Source organism: Calonectris borealis, chromosome 3 (assembly GCF_964195595.1).
Source record: "Calonectris borealis chromosome 3, bCalBor7.hap1.2, whole genome shotgun sequence".
In the NCBI taxonomy this organism is placed as follows: Eukaryota; Metazoa; Chordata; class Aves; order Procellariiformes; family Procellariidae; genus Calonectris; species Calonectris borealis.
This window is the reverse complement of record NC_134314.1, coordinates 121465909-121486484: the sequence shown is the minus strand read 5'-3', so window position 1 is coordinate 121486484 and position 20576 is coordinate 121465909. Positions and strand designations below refer to the sequence as shown.

At 36.4% G+C, this 20576-nt stretch overlaps 1 protein-coding gene across 1 annotated transcript in view; it reads right to left on the bottom strand.

Annotated features, from left to right (window-relative positions):
• Window positions 1–20576, bottom strand: part of TASP1 (taspase 1) — an 85571-nt gene that overhangs the window by 31113 nt on the left and 33882 nt on the right. Inside the window, 2 exon segments of the mRNA XM_075147704.1 lie at window positions 12572–12650; window positions 13595–13714. Coding sequence (XP_075003805.1) covers window positions 12572–12650; window positions 13595–13714 — 199 coding nt within the window.

Genomic DNA, 20576 nt, shown 5'->3' with positions numbered 1-20576 from the left:
ACTTGTAATCTAACCACCAGCATTAGCCAGCTTCCGAAAAAGTTTTATTAACATGACTCAAGACAGCAATTACAGTCAAAACTACTTTAACGCATTTCCAAATCATGCACATAAGCTGATGAAAATGTAAATCTGGTTCATTTGCTTAACTATCTCACATTATACTACGTTTAACTGTATGTGTTATTATACTTTGCAGTTTGTCACTGAATAATACTGAAACCAAACCAACAGGGACTCGTAATAAGAATTTTTCAATTATACATTAAAGTCTCAAATGCACCTATTTTAATAACTTTTGTGTAAACAGAGTTTAAATCATTTTATTATCCTTTCCCAGTTAAGATGATGACTTCTTCGGTAACCTGAAGCTCATTATCTCTCAGAGACAAACACTTTGCAATGACAGACCAAAGCTTCCATAAGCCTTCACACAAGAGTGACTCAAATGGAGATGACTATCTGGAAAAATTTACTGGGTTAAATTAGTGCTTCTCACCGAAATAACTGTTTCATAGAGTAAACAAAGTATTTTCCTAACACAGTAATATTGTGCAAACACCATGTTGCCTACTCATAACCCCTCCGCTGACAAAAACACTACTGTTGGAACTACTGTTGTCCATGTTTGCAGAGATAAGTACAATTAGTTGTCCTCCTCTAGGATCACTACTGACAAGGTGAGCAATGTTTCTACAGGAAATGTATAGTCTATTTTGATAAATAAATACATACATGCAAAGACAGATATTTTGATGCAAGTTTTTAGCCTCCTGGATTAAGGGGAAAGAAGTTTAAAAAAACCAGATTCCTAAATGCTCCAGAGGTACATGGCAGCAACAAGTTCCTACGACAAGGGAAGCAAAGAAGGATAAGGCTCGACAGTCATAACACATTTATTTTGTACTCAAACCAACACGCCTGCCGAGAACCAGAATCTATAAAAATAAATAAAAAAAACAACCAAACAAACAAACCAAAAACCAAAAAAAACCACAGACAACTAAAACTCACAAAAAAAACCCCCCAGAAAACCTGTCTTCAACCAGAAGCTTCTAACCCTGCCTGAAAACCACTTGGAGATCATACAGAAAACTCCTGATGATCATACAGAAAGCATCAGAACTGATTTTTCAGAGACACACATCTTCTTGGATGACACCACAGTACAGCTTCTAAGGCGGTGTTTCTTTCAAAGTGCAAAGCTGACCAACAGTGAAATAAGACTTCCCTCTTCTGTGGGTATTTAAATGTGTAATTTCTGAGAATAATACCACTTCTCCTATTCAGACACTCCTCATTGATTCATACAAGATCCCCACAAGAACAAGATCTGGGGATCTACAACCTTTTTTTTTTTTCAGTCTCTTTTTCTTCTGTTATCCTACTATAACTTAACATTTATGTATGTATCAGTAGTCCTCTGAAGTTACTATTTCAGCCAAAAATAGCACAGAAAAGCACAAAGCCCCCAACAGACATTTTTTTGAGCTTCGAGCATAGCAAGATGGTCGGCCCTGCACTCCACGCTGCATGCACCAGATACTGCTGCTTAGTGAATCAGATCGGGCAAACCAGAAGTACCTGTCACGTCGTACAGTGCTGTACAAAAGTGAGATACATGCCTTTTTGCAGAGGAATGAGAGACAGGAACCGATCATGGAAACCTGTCACTATGCTGACAAATGACAATAATTTTTCCACTGTCACTCATAATCCCAGTAGTGGGCAGATACTCTAGAAAGCAACTGAATTGGTAACTGAATGTCAATGTATGCGCAAGTCAAGAAATATATCAGGGCTGCATACCTTAGCAGGCATAAACGTAAACTGTACACCTTACCGACCCATTTAAAGATTTAAGAATATTTTTTGTTATAGTCCATAAAGTTACATAGAAGTACATACATATGTTTTCTGCATATACCTGATCATATTAGTAATGAACAAAGCTTAGCAAGGGCAAGTCTTATGAGCATATGAACCACTAGCCATTATGCTGTAGAACCAGGCCCAGTCTTTGCATTTCAAGTACTGCTTAGGTGTATACATATAACGGTTTTTAAGCTCCAAGGCTTTTTGAACGTTTTGTTCTGTTTAGCTTGTCAGTAAAGGAAACCAATGTAATTCAGCAGCATACCACCGGATAGGTACGCACTGCAGCACGGTAGCTACGGAGACAATCCAGATGCTGTTTGTGAAAGTGTCAGTTGCTGAACTGAGAAAACACACAAACCAGTAACGTTTAAGCTAATATTTTGTATTTTTCCTTCCTAAGTGGTCTTTAATGTTAATAGCTCTATTCTGTCGTAATTTGCTAGTTAGCCTATGCAGAACTTTCACAACAGGGGTGGGGTTTTTTTGTGGGTTTGGGGGTTTTTTTGGTGTTTTTTTTTGGTTTTTTGGGGGGTTTTTTGGGGGTTTTTTTTGTTGTTTTTTGTTGTTTGTTTTTTTTTTTTAAGATTAGCATCTTTAATTTTCAACTATTATATTGGATACTATTTTACACTGCATAGTATTTTGAAGAAAAGGTAAGAAATTTGAGCTATGAGATTTAAATTTTAATCTAACCTTCCGTACCAAAGAGTAACTAGTACTCTACTTAATTCATAGGTTATACAAACCTTAACTTGCTATAGACTTTGGTCCTTAATTTGAGCTTCATGCAAGAAACTAAGGATTAAATTACTGTATTTTCCTCAACATAGTGACTTCTCAAGTAGGTTTCTAATGCTTGAAATAACCACAACAAGAGGGGGAAGAACCCAGCACAATATAAGCTGAACATCCCATACAACGCATGCTCTGCATCTCATAATGTTCTACCAATGGAACCAAGATGGCAAGCGAAAGGAAGGCCTTCTGCAAAGCAAGGGCCTCCGAGCAGCGTGTCAGAAAGAAATTGTTTTTCTGCTTCTTTTGATGGGAGATGCTTTCAAGTCAGGAAATTAGAAACAGGTGTGCCAGAGGGCACACACACATCCATGCACCACACTGAAAAACACGCGTTTTCAATTTTCAGACATGAAAGAGACTCCTGTTGAATGGAAGGAGAAATGAAAATCTAGCTTTCTTTCTGCAAGCCATAAGCAGAGAGCTTACGGAGCTTTGACAAGCTGCCGGAGCCTGTCTAGCTATCGAAACATACAGTACCTCAATACAAAGTGTTGGAACTTGTTTTAAAGGAGTGCAAAATGGAAACTTGCATTACTCACATTCATTCAAGAATGGAAAAATGAATCTAGTTTACTCCACTGCCAAAATATGACTCTTCTCTTTTCAGAAGCTAAAGATAGAAGTTACAGGTTATCTGTATTTTATTATCTATTCCATAGAGCAGAGTCTGAACCGGGTCCTGTTAAGTTGTTTCAACTTTGATGTTGTTATTTTCAGTTAAATAGTAATGCCTAGAAGTGTCAGTTAACACGTTAAAAAACTACTATTTCTGCTTTATTTCTTGAGTAACTTCTAGTTATGCCTAATGGAAACACAATGAAACCTGTAAGCTCTGTTTGTCATTACCAGCATCTCTAGAAAGAGCTGACTAAAAACTTGCAAGCCGATGATTTTCAAAAACAAAATACAGTACAATAAAAATACTTGGCTGGTAAGATACTGACAGAGTTAGTTACATATTAAAATAAAAATTTCAAGTCTAATTCTGAAAAGACATAAAATGCTGCAGTCTAGCATAATGCACTACAGTACTAAATTAAAGTTGCATAACTTTTAGCTTTTTGTACTCCTATCAGCTGTTGCATCTTGCCTTCATACTAGCAGGGGAAATTTTTAACTTACTGACCTGCTGCCAGAAAGAACACCTGCAAACAAAGTCCTGTCCAATTCCTAGAGCATTGATCCTAGAGGGATCAATGGAGCACATTCTTGTTGCAGGCAGAAAATTCTTAGATGATTTAGCTTCCAAACTAACGAACATCTACTAAGAATATGCAAATGGAAATTTTCCAAAAGGTTGTAACTTCAGTAAATTTGGGTAGGTTTCAAAGATAACAAAAGACAAATTCAAAATCCAGACCAACTGTGTCTAAAGTATCTTCTCTAAGGAAAAGTAGAAAAACATCTTCTAGATTTTTAAGTTTTGAATATGGGCAAAATAAACTAAAATCACTCTGAAGAACAACTCATCCAGCTTTTCTACTATTTTACAGATAAGGAAAAAAAAAAGGCTAAAGAGTTAAAATACGCCAAATGTATGAATCCTTCACTTCTAAATAGTGGGAAATGCCAGATAACTTTAACTATTAAAAAAAGCTATTTGTTGCAATTATCATGAACAAGAAGAGTTTCAGATATACCTCCACGAGAGGTTAGAATGAAGAAAATATGTAGGTCCATTAAAGAGGATGTGTGTTTTACATTCTTCTTTACATTTAACATTGTGAAAGATTAATTTCAGTTAAACTGAAAAGGAAAAAGCACACTCTTTTTTGCCTAGGCCTTCATCAGAAGCTTTGTTGCTATTGATCTCTTTGTAAAAATACTACACCTTTCCAAACTACATCACTTTTGTCACATAAAACTTACAGGAAGGGAAATAAGATAGTAGCTTATGTGTTAGCTAACTAAATGTATACAACCATTTTCTCCCAATGACAGAAAAATGTTTAAGACATAAAAAGAGAGTTCAGTTTGTCGCCGGCTCCATTTCACTTTATATCCTTGCACCTATTTCAAGCCCTTTGGGCGAGGCATAGCAAACAGGAACAGGACTAACAAGTGTTCAGAGAAGGAGACGGTGCTGCACGGCTGGCTGCTGCCCCAGGTTATGAACACACCGCTCTGCGAGCAATGGGCCTTCTGCAGGAGACTACCACTTCTAAAAAGCCTATGCAACTTCATGCTTACAATATATTATTACATTAAGTCCAATTAAAATTTCAAGAGGCAATAAATACTCTTTGATTGTTGCATCCATGCAGTTCTGCTTCAAAACAACCTTTCCGAAGGCAATTCAAACAACCACTCTGATTATTTTGTGGACAAAACCCTCAGCTTTGAACACTGCGGTACTGTGTTTAATTGACTGCTTCTTAACGCTACCATTCCCACAAATCATCTCTGCCTGTTGCTTCCTCTCTCTTCACACAGCCTTGCGGTGGTAGTGAGTTAGTTCAGACACCACATGCTACAGCACTGAAACCTCCAAACGGCATCTGGACACAAAGGCTGAACTTTGACAGAAGCATGCACTTCAGAGGTAAATACTGATCTGTCTGGAGACAGACCTCTTTCTTCCTCTACCCTCTGGTTCACTGTAACAATGACATTAACTCTTCCCCATACGCAGCTGCTTCATCTGTGATGCATTAAATTACCGATTCTTCCCCAAATCTTCCAGGACCAGACTGATTTTGAGAGCTAATACATATTTCCACAAAGAGATTAACTGTATCACAATATCTATCTCACATAGTGTAGCTCAATCTATACAGGATACAAGATTGGCATGTGAAATTCCTCTGGACATTCGGAGCATGGGCTCAGACGGACGCAAACCAGACAGACAAATGGCACCTGCCCAGGTATCGGCAATCAGTGGATCCCAGCGCAGCCACTGCTGCCCTCAACGCATGGGGATCACAAAGCCAAAGAACTATATCACAAGTCAATATGCATTACAGCTTCCTTGAAAAATATTTACTCCACAGATTTGCACATCACTCTGGTTCCTGTCAAAAGTGAGTTTTCAAGTAAGAATCTACGGTTCAGTGACTGCCAAAAGGAGAGAGGGAAATGCTGGCTGAGGGCATAGCTCAACAACCAAAAGTACAAGCCATCTCTCTATAGGTGTCATTTCCTATACCACATTAGCTGTTCCATTTTGCCAGCAAAAGCATCCTTGAGGCACACAATGGACTGGAAAGAAGAACAAATACGAACAAAAAGTAAAAGTTTGAGCAAAAAAAGGCAGGGGGAGGAAGAGCGAGTACACTTATTTTCTCATTGATAAGGATTTCCAAAACAAAACAGAACCCTCCTTGAGCAGGGGGCTGGACTAGATGTTCCTTCCAAGCTAAACAACTCTGTGATTCTTCACAATACAAAAAATGCTATTTTTCACTTCATGGAATGATGCATCACATACATGTATGTACACCCAACACGGATTTTAACATATTTTGATGTAATCCCTAAAATGCCTTTACGTGAACAGAGGCCACTGCTTTTGACCACAGACCTTAACAGTCAGTCCTTTAGGATCCTGGTGAATTCAGCAGCACAAGAAATTGTTAAGGAAGTCAGGCACATTCTGCTTATTTACACAGAATACATATAGTCTCTGTATGCATTCCTAAAACATTGCCGTTATCTGTATCTGATTTTCATTCAGTCAGGAATAAAGTCTGGGCAGGGGAGAAGAGCAAGACATCATTGAAAGACTTTTCCCGGACTGAATCCTCAACTACACCTCAGTTTAGGTCCATAAATCCGATATCCCTGCTATTTTCTCAACAAAGCACAACTTCGGGCTCAGTCCTCAAGCCCAATTATATTTGTTAACATGCTTAATTTTTCTGAAAGAACTCGATATATTTAAAGATTCTACTCCTCCTTCTTTAGGATTAAAAACCATAACTAGGTCCCATTTAAATTCTCCCTAGGACATGACATCACTGTACCTTTCTTGTATCAAATATTCTCCTCAAATGATTTCTAGTAAAAGCTGGAGACTTTGCAGCTTTGTGGTATAGAATTTCTGCATTTTGTAAATGATGCAAGACCTTCTGTCTGTCTTCAGAAATGCAATATTAAAAGGTTTGCTGGTTTCAACGGCTGATACACATACACAAAGCACACCACCCATGCATGAAGAATAGGTAAGTATGCTTTCTACTACCTACTGTTGTAAAGATGTAAAAAGGAATGCAACACGTTATTCTCAGTCTCTACATTTCCACTCAAAAATCCCATTTATAGTTGCATTTTCAAAGCCTCCTGCATTAGCTGTTACTGTAAATTTTGTATTTATTTTTATATTTTATATTTAAGGTTCTGTATACCCAAAAAGAATTATTACTTTTCAACTTATCTCCCAGGAAAAACACAGCCTGCCTCTTACCCTAGTAGTATTACTTTTGGCACAGTTAGTAGACGAATATTGACAATCATCATGGATATTCCAACCGGGGAGGAGATTCACTGTCACACATGATATTATTTTGAATGAGAAGAAAATACACAAAGTTTTTGATTCCTATTATGTTCAGGAAAAAATAGGAAATGTTTTCTTAAATACAGCCAAAAAACGACTATTGTTTCTCCTGCGGTTGGGTTTTGTTCACAAATGTTTTCCCTCCAAATAATACCCATCTTCCTGTGTTTACATTCATATACCAACAAAAAACATTCACTGAAGAGTTCCAAGTGGCCTTACGAGTGTGGTTTTGGCCTCTTTTTTTGGGGAGGTAGTGGGGGTGCTTAAAGGGGAGGCTGTTTTGTTTGTGTCTGGGTGCACATGCAAATCTGTGCACACGTGCATGCACGAGCTTTTAAAGACCAAAGATTTGCCTTCTACTATGTTGATCCAAAAAACAGTTTAGCTGTTACTTATATTTATGCTAAATAAGGGCCACTGGTAATGCTCATCTCATTTAACAAGCTTTCACTCAGTCTCTACCATCATTCTTGCATGGAACGGCGCTTGCATTATGTTGTTAGATGTCACAGTTAAGGTTGCCCAGGTATCTTAGCTATGCCTGCAACTGCAACATTCTCTGAATTTCTTGGATTTTAATACTGGTTTTGAGATACTTACAGAATTCCTGTAATGTTTATTCTTCAGTTGCCAATGAAGTCCCACAACTCTATTTTTTTTTTTAAATATTTATTTTAATATAATTCAGAGTTCATATGTTGAAATGTCTCCAAGAATCGATATGAAAAAATCAGAAAGATTTTACTTGTTTACACAGAAACTGAATTTTAGACTGAGAGTTACAGAATAAATCTTGACTTTAAGGCCCTTTATGTTCACAGTCATTCCTAAGTTCAACCGTCTCCCCCATCCTGTCTTTAGAAAGTCTTCATCTTTCGATTTCAGTTGTCCCACCCCCTGTTAAACTATATCCATAAAATATGAGTTTTACAGTATCCTGTATTTTATAAACCATGAAGTAACTTTTAAAAAGCCAAAAAAAATAAAGCCAAAGACAGCGTGGCTAAACAACAAGGCCAAGAGACTGTTAGAGGTAAGAAAATACCGTTCAAAAAGTAGAAGTCATGCCCAAACAAGTTCAGAACCACCACTTTTGGCACATTCAATACAAAATCATGATAAAAATGGCCAAAAATATTTGAGAAACAACTTGCTAAAGGCATAAGAACTAATACCAAATCCTCCTTGAACACGCAAAAGCAGGAAACCTGCCAGCATCAACAGGGCCAACAGATGATCAAGATGTAAAAGCATGTCTTCAAATAATACATGACCATTGAAAGAAAGCTACATGAATTTGGAAATACTTTTAATGAAGTACTTTTATGGCGATGCCTTTTTTTTTTCTTTTTTTTTTTTTTTTGAGGAAAGTATTGAAAGATATGTCTCAAATTGAAGCTTCAATAGAAGGATTTTAGAATAAAATTAATAAAAATTCAAGTATAAAACCTACTGCATTACTAACTGTGGCATTTAAACTAACACTTTTCTTATTCTGTGATGGTTTACCTTTGTAGAAGCTTTCTTGGAAAAAAAAGAAAAAAGAGAGTGTGTATTCTGTATACCTATTAAAAACAAAGATATCTCCAGCTTATAAAGTCCCAACATCACAAATTGCTAGAAGCTTGGATAACACAGTGGAGGTGCTTTTTCCAGTCCCGTACTTTTCCCTGGAGACCTGCAAACACCCTCTATCTGAAACAGGACACCAAACTACCTGGAGCTCTGGTTTGACCCAATGTGTCCATTCTTACGTTCCTGCCAATTCCATGTGGATTTCAATGTCCAAGAGTTTGTATTCTGTATACTTTGAATCACTATTCCAAACTCTCCTTTCCCCACACCAGAGATTTTCCCCAACCTGTTCGTTCTCGTGCTTATCATAGCCTCCAAAACCCAAAGACATGAAAAATTTCATAAGTATGGAATTAAAATAGTTTACAAAACTTGGCCCTTAAAAATTGCTTGTAGGAAACTAATGCCAAAGAACATGATTTTTCAAGACTGAATATGGAGCCTGATATAACAAACTCTCAAGGCTTGAATTTCTATCCCCAGCTATCACTAAAAAAAAATTTAAAAGTCTAAACCAACACAAATGTGAAACCCTTCATTTCTCAAAGAATCTTTAAGTTAAAATTATTTGGTTTAACATATATTAATACTTAATAATTTAGAGCATACTTTCAATAAAGCTTTAAGGGAGTCATAGTTAAACCTTTCTCTTCATTCAAGATTTTTCTTGACATTCCAAATGCAATTTGATGAATCAGCTATTCTGTGAAGTCATTTAGCAATAAATATTAGAAGTCTACACATACAGTACTCAATACACACAGCAACCAAAGCCTAATTTTCTTCTTTCCCTGCCCCCCACCCCATACAACAGCAAAAAAATTCCCTGTAGAAAATGTTAGGATAAATTTGTGCCAAATCTACCACTTAAAGACAAATTAAAGTGAAAAGACATGTGAAATTAGAACAATAAAATGTTATATTGTGAAAACCACAGAAATCTAAACTGATTGTAAATTTCAGTTATTTTATATACATATGTTAAATGCTTCTACATATAAGTGTATATGTCTGTATGTAAAATGAAACATGAAATGAATGTGCATGCACACACAGTTTTTATTTATACATAACATGCAAGTTTCATTTGTTGCAGTTTTTTTTAAATATATGTCCACACAAAACCAATTTAGAAACCTACAACTGGGGGGTATAATCACTATTACAAATACAGTCTAGTCTGTCTTTAGGTACACCAAGCGACACTACTTCTCTTCTCTTATGAAGCACTGTCAATCTTAGAGCTTTCCAAATCAAGGCATCTTCTAGAATTTAGGCAGTACCTTTATTTTCTAAAAATTTCATCCAACAACGATGTATGTTAACATATTATTTTCTTGCTTAGCCTTGGCAGTTTCACCTTTTGAATATTTGCAGATGTTCATGCCCCCATTTTCATCTCCTGTTGTGATCCAGCCAAGTTGTAAGTTTCATTCTTTCAAGCTTTCCTATAATTTAATTTTTCCATCCCTCTACCCCTTAATTAACTTCATGGTTCATATTGTTGGATGCTCATATTTTAAACAAGAGTCAGGCATCAATATATTTTAAAACTGCACTAAACATAAATTACATTATAAAATAAAACATTATGAGCTTCTGAAAATGGAAAAAAGAATGGTATTGATTACAGAAGAGTTCTCACTTCCTGTAAACATTTATATCTCCCTCTCTCTCACACACACATACACACACACACTCTTTAAAGGAAAGCCAGAAACAAGAGTTTAATTAAACACCGCTAGTCTGAATTTCAAATCACTGAATAAACAGATGGCCATGCCTCATAGACTGCCAGCAGTCTATTTCAGTTAACTGGGATTGGTATTAATGTAATGTCATGGAAACTAAAAGATTTGAACTGAAGGAAAAAAAAAATATATGTAATAGTTATAAATAGTATAACATTAAAGTATTTACCACTATATAAAATTGCTACCAACAAAAAGAAAGGAGACATCTATTTAAGGTCATCATTAAACCCAGACATCTCCTTTAAGTGTATCAGGATGCTTGCCTGTACTTGCATACACTTCAAATCCAGCTGACTGTGTAAAGAAGTTTTAAAAAACTAAATAAAGGTGTCCTTTTCAGCTTTTCCACAAACAATCTCTAATATTGGGCTTATTACTCACTAATTATTATGAACCCAAACATTGCAATATTTAAATATATCTGCTTACACGGGTAAGGATTTATTAAACTGAAATCAATATGGTGTTCCTTGAGTAGAAGGATATTCTGACACTTCTGCATTCAGTAGGACTTTCCTTTGAGTAAGTATTAAAAAGGACACTTGCTATTACTAACATTGAAGTTAAGGGCGAACATCACAAATTTTCAACAGCACAAGGCAGACTTAAATATAGGAGAAATTAGAAAGGTATATGACTTCAAAAGCAACACAGGATACTTCTGATGCTCTTCAGCCTCTGTCAAATTTTAGTTCTACACTCTGTTACCTTGCTCCCCCCACTATTTCTGTAACAGGACTATAACTCTGCAGTACTCTTGGGATATAGTTTATCTAAATCCGAACTCTGCCGATTTTTTTCATCTCTCTCCCTATACTGAATGCTGATAAGTCTGACCATTAACCAGTGGTCCAGATCATAAATTTTGCATCCTGACATAAGCATTTACAAAGAAGTGCTACAGGTAGTTTTACTGTTTGAGACTGTCCATAAAACTAGGAAAAAAGTGAGATGAAATGCAGTCCTTTCAACTACTTTTATGTGGAAGTTGCAAGGTAAAAGCAACACCCGCGTAACTTCACCTTAAGGCTTTTGTGTTCTACAATATTCACCCAGTATTGTGTAACAATACAGTTATCTTTTCAATGCCTGTTCCTGGCAAGTTAAAAACATCCTGGCTTACATTCTCAAATCTTACATTGCAGTGTGAGCTACCTTCCTAGCTATCTTTTGATTGGTTTTTTGTGGGTTTTTTTTTTTCCTTTCTAATTTTTACTATTTCTTCAGTCCTGTTACATTTAGTAGATCTGTTGACAAACTTTTTTTTACAATCGGTATCTCCAGTGCTCAGCATACCAACTGATAGAAAAGCTCTGTGTGACAGCTGGCTGATGGGCATCAAATGAACAAAATATTTTCATGTATCCAGGATCCCAAGACTTCCAAAGAAGAGAAGAGAAGCTACCCTAATTCTTATGTTACTTTCACAATTTCTGAATAAATATTTTCCGAAACACTTTTTCTAGTCATTTGGTTTTGCCTTTTTCCCTTCCTTTTGAGAGGAAAAGAGAGATGAAGAACAAATTCACTTAAATATTCACTTAAAATAGTACTTAAATATTTTTGGAGGGAAAAATGCAATTTGGTAGCATTTTGTATCGAAGGGACCCTCTTATGTTAAAGGACCCTCTAATTATCTTAGTCCTTTGCAGAAGGCTTCCAGTCACAGAAGCATATTGGTTTTAACACAGTATTAGGCTTATAACAGCACTTCTTTACAGGAGGACAAGTCCCTTAATACATAACAAATAGAGTACATCCTTTCAGTGCAATACAAAATCTTCTGAACAGGATAAAAGTTCACATGGTTGTTGCTTTGGTTTTTTAAGTAAAATGACCAATGTAAGCAACCGACGGAGATAAATTCACAGATTTCAAGACAATACTGACATATATATATTATATATGTTTTATATGTAAATAAATTATACACATGTAAAATGTAGTCTGGAAGTAATGTTAGTATTTTAACTCACCATTTACAGAAATATTCTATTTGGAATTTCTAAATTAATTACAGAGAAAGATAGCAACTTTTTGAAATATTTATAAAAGTAGCAAATACCTGAAGTACTCACAGCAGTGGAGTAAGGGGTATGAGCTCCTGTATTTTCAGCCCAGCAGCCACAACCATAAAGAGCTGCCTAAAGAAAGTGCATCTTTCATAAATTTAAGTATACAAGGTTTTTGGTTTGCTCCCTTCCCTTAAAAAAAAAACAAACCAAACCAAGCCACACCAAACAACAACAACAAAAAAACCCCACCCACCACCAAAAAACCCCAAACCAACGAAAAAAAAAGAAACCCAACAAAAATCCAAGTATTAATACAAAAGATAAATAAGAAAATCCTAAGAGTCAAAACTGCAATTCCACCCCATTTTGCTACATCATCTTTTACTATTCTTCAGAACAGAGTGATTATCATAGATGTATGGTATTCTAACCTAAGTTTACAGAAAATGAGGGTAGTACAGATATCAAAACACAAGATAATTCCAGCTGTTCCCTATTTATATAAAGTCCCTTTCACTCTACTATTCCAAAAGAAAATCTTAAATACATTTCAAAAGAGAACTGCTTTTAGGACAGTGGCAAAAGTCAACCAAAAATACAGCTGTACAGCAATGGAGTATGACATTTCTGATGCACTTCAAAATTCCCTCACCTAATAACGATAAGGAATGCCTATACCTGATGTGTTCTTTTAATACCTTTGTCACTTCTAGCAATTTACAAGATCATTTAAAAATTAATTAGGACAGCTTCCCTAAATATTGATGAAAATCTTATTTAAGAACACTCTAAGCACTTAAGAGACTATTTGTGGTATTAAGGAGGTATTTAAGCCCAAGAAATTAACTTATTAATAGCTCTGGCAAAAGGTAACTAACTACAGAACAACTTCTTACCTATCAATGTTTTATAACACTGATGGAGGACCCTAAAAACAAAACTTGCATTCCAATGCAGTGATAATGCCTTCAGAGTTTAATGGGAAGGAAGGGAGGACATCAGTTTGCTATCACAGCTCTTGCTTAGTGTCACAATAGCAGAACAATCATTCCCAACTGAAAACGTATAATCACCTGACCAACTCTTCCAGGATGCTTTAGTGCTAAACCTCCACTGGAGACAGCAGCAGCAACATTTCCTTCTTGGTCAACAACAACCGCACCAACTGTATCCAATGTTCCTGAGTCATTCTCCTGCAGGACACACAAACAGAAACAACTACTAAAAATAGTATATTAAAGTCAGATTATACTTCTTAGGAATGTGCAAACTAACGTGCACAAAACCAAGTGACAGGCCGATCAACAAAACAGATTTGTTATCATGCATATTGTACCGATTGTGCTGCCATAAATCTTCCCAAAATGCTCTCTTGCCTCAGACAGGACCTGAAGAAAACTTCTCTGGAAACAAGAAGGTAATAAACATCTCAGAACTTATCCAATGTTTAGATTACCTGCCTTTACTTACAAAAGTGCCAAAAATGCTGTTTTCTTAGTGGTGGGCATTTGTCCACTAAGAAATGATTCAGCAACACATTCCAAAGATGCCATATCAAAAGGCTTTTCCCAAAAGCTTTGAGACGGCATTTTCAGAGACTCTGATCTTTAAAGCTGTGTATGATTCAAAAAAAAAAAAAAAATCCACAAGAAGCAGCTTACCATGTAAAGAGAAAATTCTGCTATTCTGAGCAAGACAATAAATAGAAGCCTTGAGAAGAAATCTCCCCCAGGACAGATTCTTTCTCCCAGACTCGTTCTCAGTTCAGCAATCTTTAGTGGCTTTCTGGTTGAAACAATTACCCTTCCCTCCCTCTGGGTCACTAGAAAAGCGTCCTCACTTCCACCGCTTCTGAGGCAGATTTGCTCCCCTAAGAGCAGGGGTCTTCCAGCGTTCATTCCTGATGCAAGCTCTCTGCCTACTGTCTCACAAACACTTCAGCTGTCTCACCTTGGATCTTTCCATCCCTCCCCTCTTCCTTAATACACCACGTTCAGTCACTCTGAAAGAAAGAGCAGTTTTCCCCTCTCTGCCTAGGCTTGCCCTAGATTCCCTTCTCTGCAGAACCCAGGCCAAGGCACTCTGACTTCATGCTCAATCACACACATCTGATGGGACACAGCATGCATAAAATAAAATAAAATGAATAAACAAAACGGATACATCATCCCATCACATACTCCAAAGATGAACGCTGCTGTTGCACAAGCCCTCAAGCCTTTAGCTGATCAGTCTTTTCTGTATAAAAACTTACCTGCATTAAAAAAATCCTATATAAACTTAACCAAGCAAATAATCCCAAAGGATATCAAGCTATTCATATAAACGTATATTTTCTGGACTAGGATCCAGAGGGAAGAAGAAGGAAAAAAAAAATCTATACCCAACTATTTGACTTCAAATTATCAAGTTCTCATCATCTATTAAAGTTTTCTTTGGCATGCAATGTTATTTGTCAAGCAGAATTCTTAGGAGACTCAAGCTGATGTTACTCTGGCCTTCTGGGTTACACTTAATTTAAGACATAACACTTGAGTTAATACTGCGCCAGTCTTAAAAGGAAAAATACACAATGCAGCACTACAGTGTTCTACAGTATTTTTCAAGCAACTAGAACTCCTAAGCAGGAGTGTCATCCTTGGCTTTTACCCAGAGTAACAGTAAGTTTCTTCTCTTTACCTACACTTAGATCTTCCCGAACAAGTTCTACACTCAGAAGCTGGCACTAGCCATATTCAATATTAAAACAAACAGGTGGATGTCCTAACAGTAAAGCAGAATAAATGCTTAAAAAAAAAAGAGAGGTGAAAAACTACAGATCTAGGGACTCAACTGGCATTGAGAAGAAGAGCAAGTTGAAAAGCAGAGGAAGGTAAAAACCAGGATCAGGGAAGGTAGGAGAAGGAGAGGCAAAAGGAATTTTGAGGACTGGAGCAAAGGGAATAAGAAAAGAGCAAGTTCTCTTCCAAGTTGTAAAGGTAAAAGAAAATTAAGGAACACTTCCTTAACATCTCATGGGCAGATGTATTTCTCGCTTCGCAGGACTGCCAGCCACAACCTAATTCAGGTATTATTAACCCAGTTAGAACAATACTCTTCAGCAGATTGAAAAGATCTTAAGCAGCAGAGCAGGCTGCTCACTGGAGGTGCAGAGTCCCATCCTTGGAGGTTTTCAAGATTAGACTAGATAAAGCTCTTCCCAACATGAATTTTCCTATGATCCTACGATTTCTATATAGAGAAGAACTACTAATATGATACAGGTTTTGTTATCCATCCCCTGGCCCCTTTTAAAGGAAATTATACCCACAACAAAAAACTTGATTAATAGACAACTAGAGATATGAAAATCAAGCCTGTCAAAGTTAGGAAATGCCAGAATTAAGGCCACCTGTATAATCTTAATTCATATTAAACTGAACACTTGGGGCTCTCACAATGAACAGAAATACATTTTAGAAGGATGAGGCTCAGTATGGATCAGTATGTTTTCCATATCATCTGACAGCAAAGAAAAAATGCTTGCAGCCACCTTTGCCGCATCTGTAAAACTATTTGCTCAATCTGCCATCCATCTTCCGCTTTAGCCCTTGCGTGCATAAAACATTTGCCTTCAGTAGCTATATAACTAATTTCCTTTTTTAAAAGATATTTTAATCAAAAAACCACAAGCATTTACAAGTATATGTTGCATGGAAGCTTTCTTCACTATTATTTCCTTCAAAAGAAGATCTATTTCGTATCAGTATTTGCTGTCAATTCAGTGGTATATTTTGCTTGCTTTGGCTTATTTTATTTTTAGATGGGGCAAGTTAGGAGGCTGGAAACCTTTTCTAAGGGAAGCATTTTTTTTAACCTGGCCCACACAATCTTCTGATGGAAATCTGTATCACTGAAGCAAAAGAATTCCATATTTTCCTTCTCAGTAATGTAAGTGTTACTGTGTTATTGTGATCAGAAAAAGAATCACTGCTGATGCTATATTTATCCTTACTTGATGTCCTGGTTTCGGCTGGGATAGAGTTAAATTTCTTCCTAGTGCTGTGTTTTCGATTTAGTGTGAGAAGAATGTTGATAACACACTGATGTTTTCAGTTGTTGCTAAGTACCCTCCTAGTCAAGGACAGCTCCCGTGCTCTACCGACCGAGCTAGGTGCACAAGAAGGGAGGGAACATAGTCAGGAGAGCCAGCCCAGCTGGCCAACGGGGTATTCCATACCATGTGACGTCATGCTCAGTATATGAATGGCAGGCGTGTTCCAGGAAGTAGCGATCGCTACTTGGTTATCGGTCAGCGTGGGTGGTGAGCAATTGCATCGTGCATCACTCATTTTGTATATTCTATCATTATCATTATTATTTTCCCTCTTCTGTTCTATTAAACCGTCTTTATCTCAACCCACAAGTTTTTCTCACTCTTACCCTTCCGATTCTCTCCCCGTCCCACTGCGGGAGGGTGGCGGGGGGGGAGAAGTGAGCGAGCGGCTGCGTGGTATTTGGCTGCCTGCCAGGTTAAACCACAACACTTCACAAACTGAAAACCACTGAGGACCAGTTCTATTCCACATCCAATGGGAAAAATACCTTGTCGGATCTATTCTAGATCTATTTTGATGTTTGCTCCCATTTCAACACTACTGGCTTCACACACTTAAAAGTGACACCATGAATCAATTCTATAGTTCAGTACTAAAAGTCTTCTACATATGTAAACTCTCCCAACAACGCTTCTTCTGAGCTAGTGAATGAAGAGTTCATTGCAATTTAACAAAGGTACTCCCTGTACTTCTCCATATAAAAAGGCACTATGCGCCTGAGGAAGAATGCACCCAACTTTCAATGTCACACATTTCAGCTCTTCAAACTATACGAATGTTGAAAAATACAGGATCCTGTCAAGCTAATATTAAGACAATCAATAGAAATATGTTACACTAAAATTCCTGAAGTTCTTTTACATTTTTTTTAAAAAGTAGGCAAGTTTAACAGTGTGAAAAGTCTAAAATAAGTCCAAATTCTATATGGGTTCAATAGGGACTAAATGAGATCCAGCTTGCTTGCCCTTATGTTTTTATGCATTTGATTCATTAATTTAGCACCTTAGATTTCAAAATTTTGCAAGTTCCAAGGGAAACTTGATTATTACTTGGTGATATCTGACTTCAGCTAATAATTTATACTAACACATCCATTGCAAAAGCAATTTGGGGGTTTTAACAATGTAGTATTGCAACCTAAAAATAATCTATTATGTAGTCAATACTTTACGTGGAAACAACTGAAAGTCAATGTCAAAAGTAAGACCTCACATTACTGAATTAATTTGCACCTTGCGACAGGAAAGGAAGTTAATTTAATGAAATCATAGACCAAATATTCAAACTTAGCTAAGAACATACACACAAAGCACGAAGATGCTCATCTGCACAAATGCAGAGTTCTATCAAGTATTTTAGAAACCACATCTTTCCCTGCTTCTGCACGTTAAAAACCATAAATAGTCATCAATTTACAAGCCCCTAAGGAAGGAATTAACAGCTTAGGATTGCTCTACCCAGTGCCCGCTGAAAGATATCTACACACAGGGCCTTCTCCCTCCTGACTTGAGATTGTTCTGAAATTCTGTGCAAAGTAATTACCATTAAATCACCTGAGTATCATTAACTGACAAAATGCAAAATGAGTAAGACTGAAGCAATTAACATCTATATGCTATTACCCAACTATCCACACAAATAAATAGGATTAGATATTTGATGATAATTAGATCAAGTAGATTCCCCTAAAAATATGGGGGATTTACAGTATCCTCCTACTCAGAATAGGGCAACAGATAAATCTTCTAGTATGTCCCATGCTGGCCCTTTACAGATCAAGTGGGAACAGAGAGAAGCACAATAGTGGACAGCGTTATCTAGAAAATAATATATCAACAATTAATATATTTTGGTCTTTTAAAATCCCAGATTTGAGGTGTTCTTGATGGAGCGCTTCTGCGGATTACAGCAGTATTTAACAAGGTGAGAGGCAATCTTTTAAGCAAAATTTTATTTATTAAAGTATTTTAAATAAATACTTATAAATCCATCTAAGTTAAGGGAAAATGTCACAATTCTGTGAGCACTGGGACCAATTAATACATACCAATTTCTAGAAACGTTTTCCTCTAGGGCAACTGAGAGCACAGCATGATGTCTACTCTCATAGCAATCTAATCTTGACAGAGTATGCATGATTGGTGCAACATTCATATGCTTCAAAAGCGGCAGTTACGATCTAATCATACAAAGCTTGATAAACAACCCTAGCCTTTCCAGTTTAATAGTTGTTTGTATGTAAACAGGACACTTTGTCTGACCTCCATGTTCAAGGTGAGGGAATTGTTTCACCCTGTAGTCCACAGGTGAGTTTTGTTGTTTTGTTTTTTTAACTGGAATGGATGAAAAGTATTTAGGTTTCTTTTCCCATATTAAATGGATTTTGAAGTCTAAGGAGTATTATTATCACCAAAGACCATTTCAGCATGGATGTGGGACAGAAAAATTATTTCTTTTTTAAGGAAAAGGAAATGCACAAAATTAAAATTCCTGTTCAAACTGCAAGAATAAATAAGACAGATACTAGGACTGCCATAGTTGACAGCTACACTTACAATTACCCTCACACAGCCTTAAAAAATTTGATGTGAGGAAAAAGTTCAGTGATTAAAATTCACCATATATAATGGCAATGATGCATATTGCTATGCATTGACTGTTGCTCACCCAAAGAGTTCAAGCTGGAACTGGCTAAAAGTTCACATGGTACATTCAAGATGATCAATGACAAAAAATATAATGCACAAAATACTTCAAAGAAAAGAATGTATTTCTGTGCAACAAAGACAGACATATTTTTCTTTACTAAATATATTCAGTGTTATTGTCTCAATACTGTAGCTGAAGAATATGAAACTGCTGATTCCATACATATAATTCAAGCTGTTGTGCACATACTTGAGTACGTATGTTAAACTAGATAAAAACCGAATCAGTTTTAATAAACCTCAAACTAAATAATGTTATTTATAGAGTTAAAAAACTAGCCTATAAAAACCTAACCTATAAACACTAACCTATAAAAAAATTCATGTGCACTGGAAATTCTTAGTGCCACTGTTACTCAAATCAAGGAGAGGACAACTCCTCTTACAAGTTCGTTCAGCATAGTTGTAAAAAAAGTTTGTAATAGCAGAAGACAAATTAAAAATAGGGCTTTTAGCCAAACTCTACTAAGCTATTTTCAATGACAATTTCCTCTGGTAAAAGACAGGTTAAAAGTAAAAAGACAAACATTTACTTCTGATGTTTACTGGTGCTTGAGGTGAGAACTTCAGAACGGCATCTGGCTGAATTAACACATCATAGCCAGTCCCCCTATGAATATGTTTAGTTGATTCACACACAAACAAAAATGATTTCTTAACTATGTAAATCAATATGTAAGTCACTACAATTAAATTAAAAAGTCTCAATTTTCACACCTTCAAGATTCAGTGGAGTTATTAACGGATCTTCCTGTGTGCAATCGCATAACCCTCTACAAATCCTACATTGGCTACCAATAAAAACTACAGCAAAGAGAACATTCCATTTACTCAGAAAATAAGTCTCCTTTAGTAAGTCACACTGCCTAGTTTTTCCATACAATCTTTATTAAACAGCCTCTCATTCTTTTTGAGCTTGGTATAATTTAACTTTTATCGAAAAGTAGTTTTTAAAACTGTATGTTAATTTTTATCTAGTGAAATTTATCAGCAGCTAAAACTTCCACGTCTTTTTTGGTCTGCAATACTATCTCTTCACATAGGCCTTTTAGTTATGATTTCTGTTCAACTTCAACTTTGTTAACATCCTTTCTACCTTGTTCTTCTCCCAACTTCTAAAATTTCATAGACAAAAAAATGACCAGAATTCATAACAACTGTGCAGTACTGGCCACAAAGGCACATAAGCTAAGCTGCAGCACAGGGTTGCAGCAGGTAAGAGTCAAACTAGACAACGAAACAGCTATCAA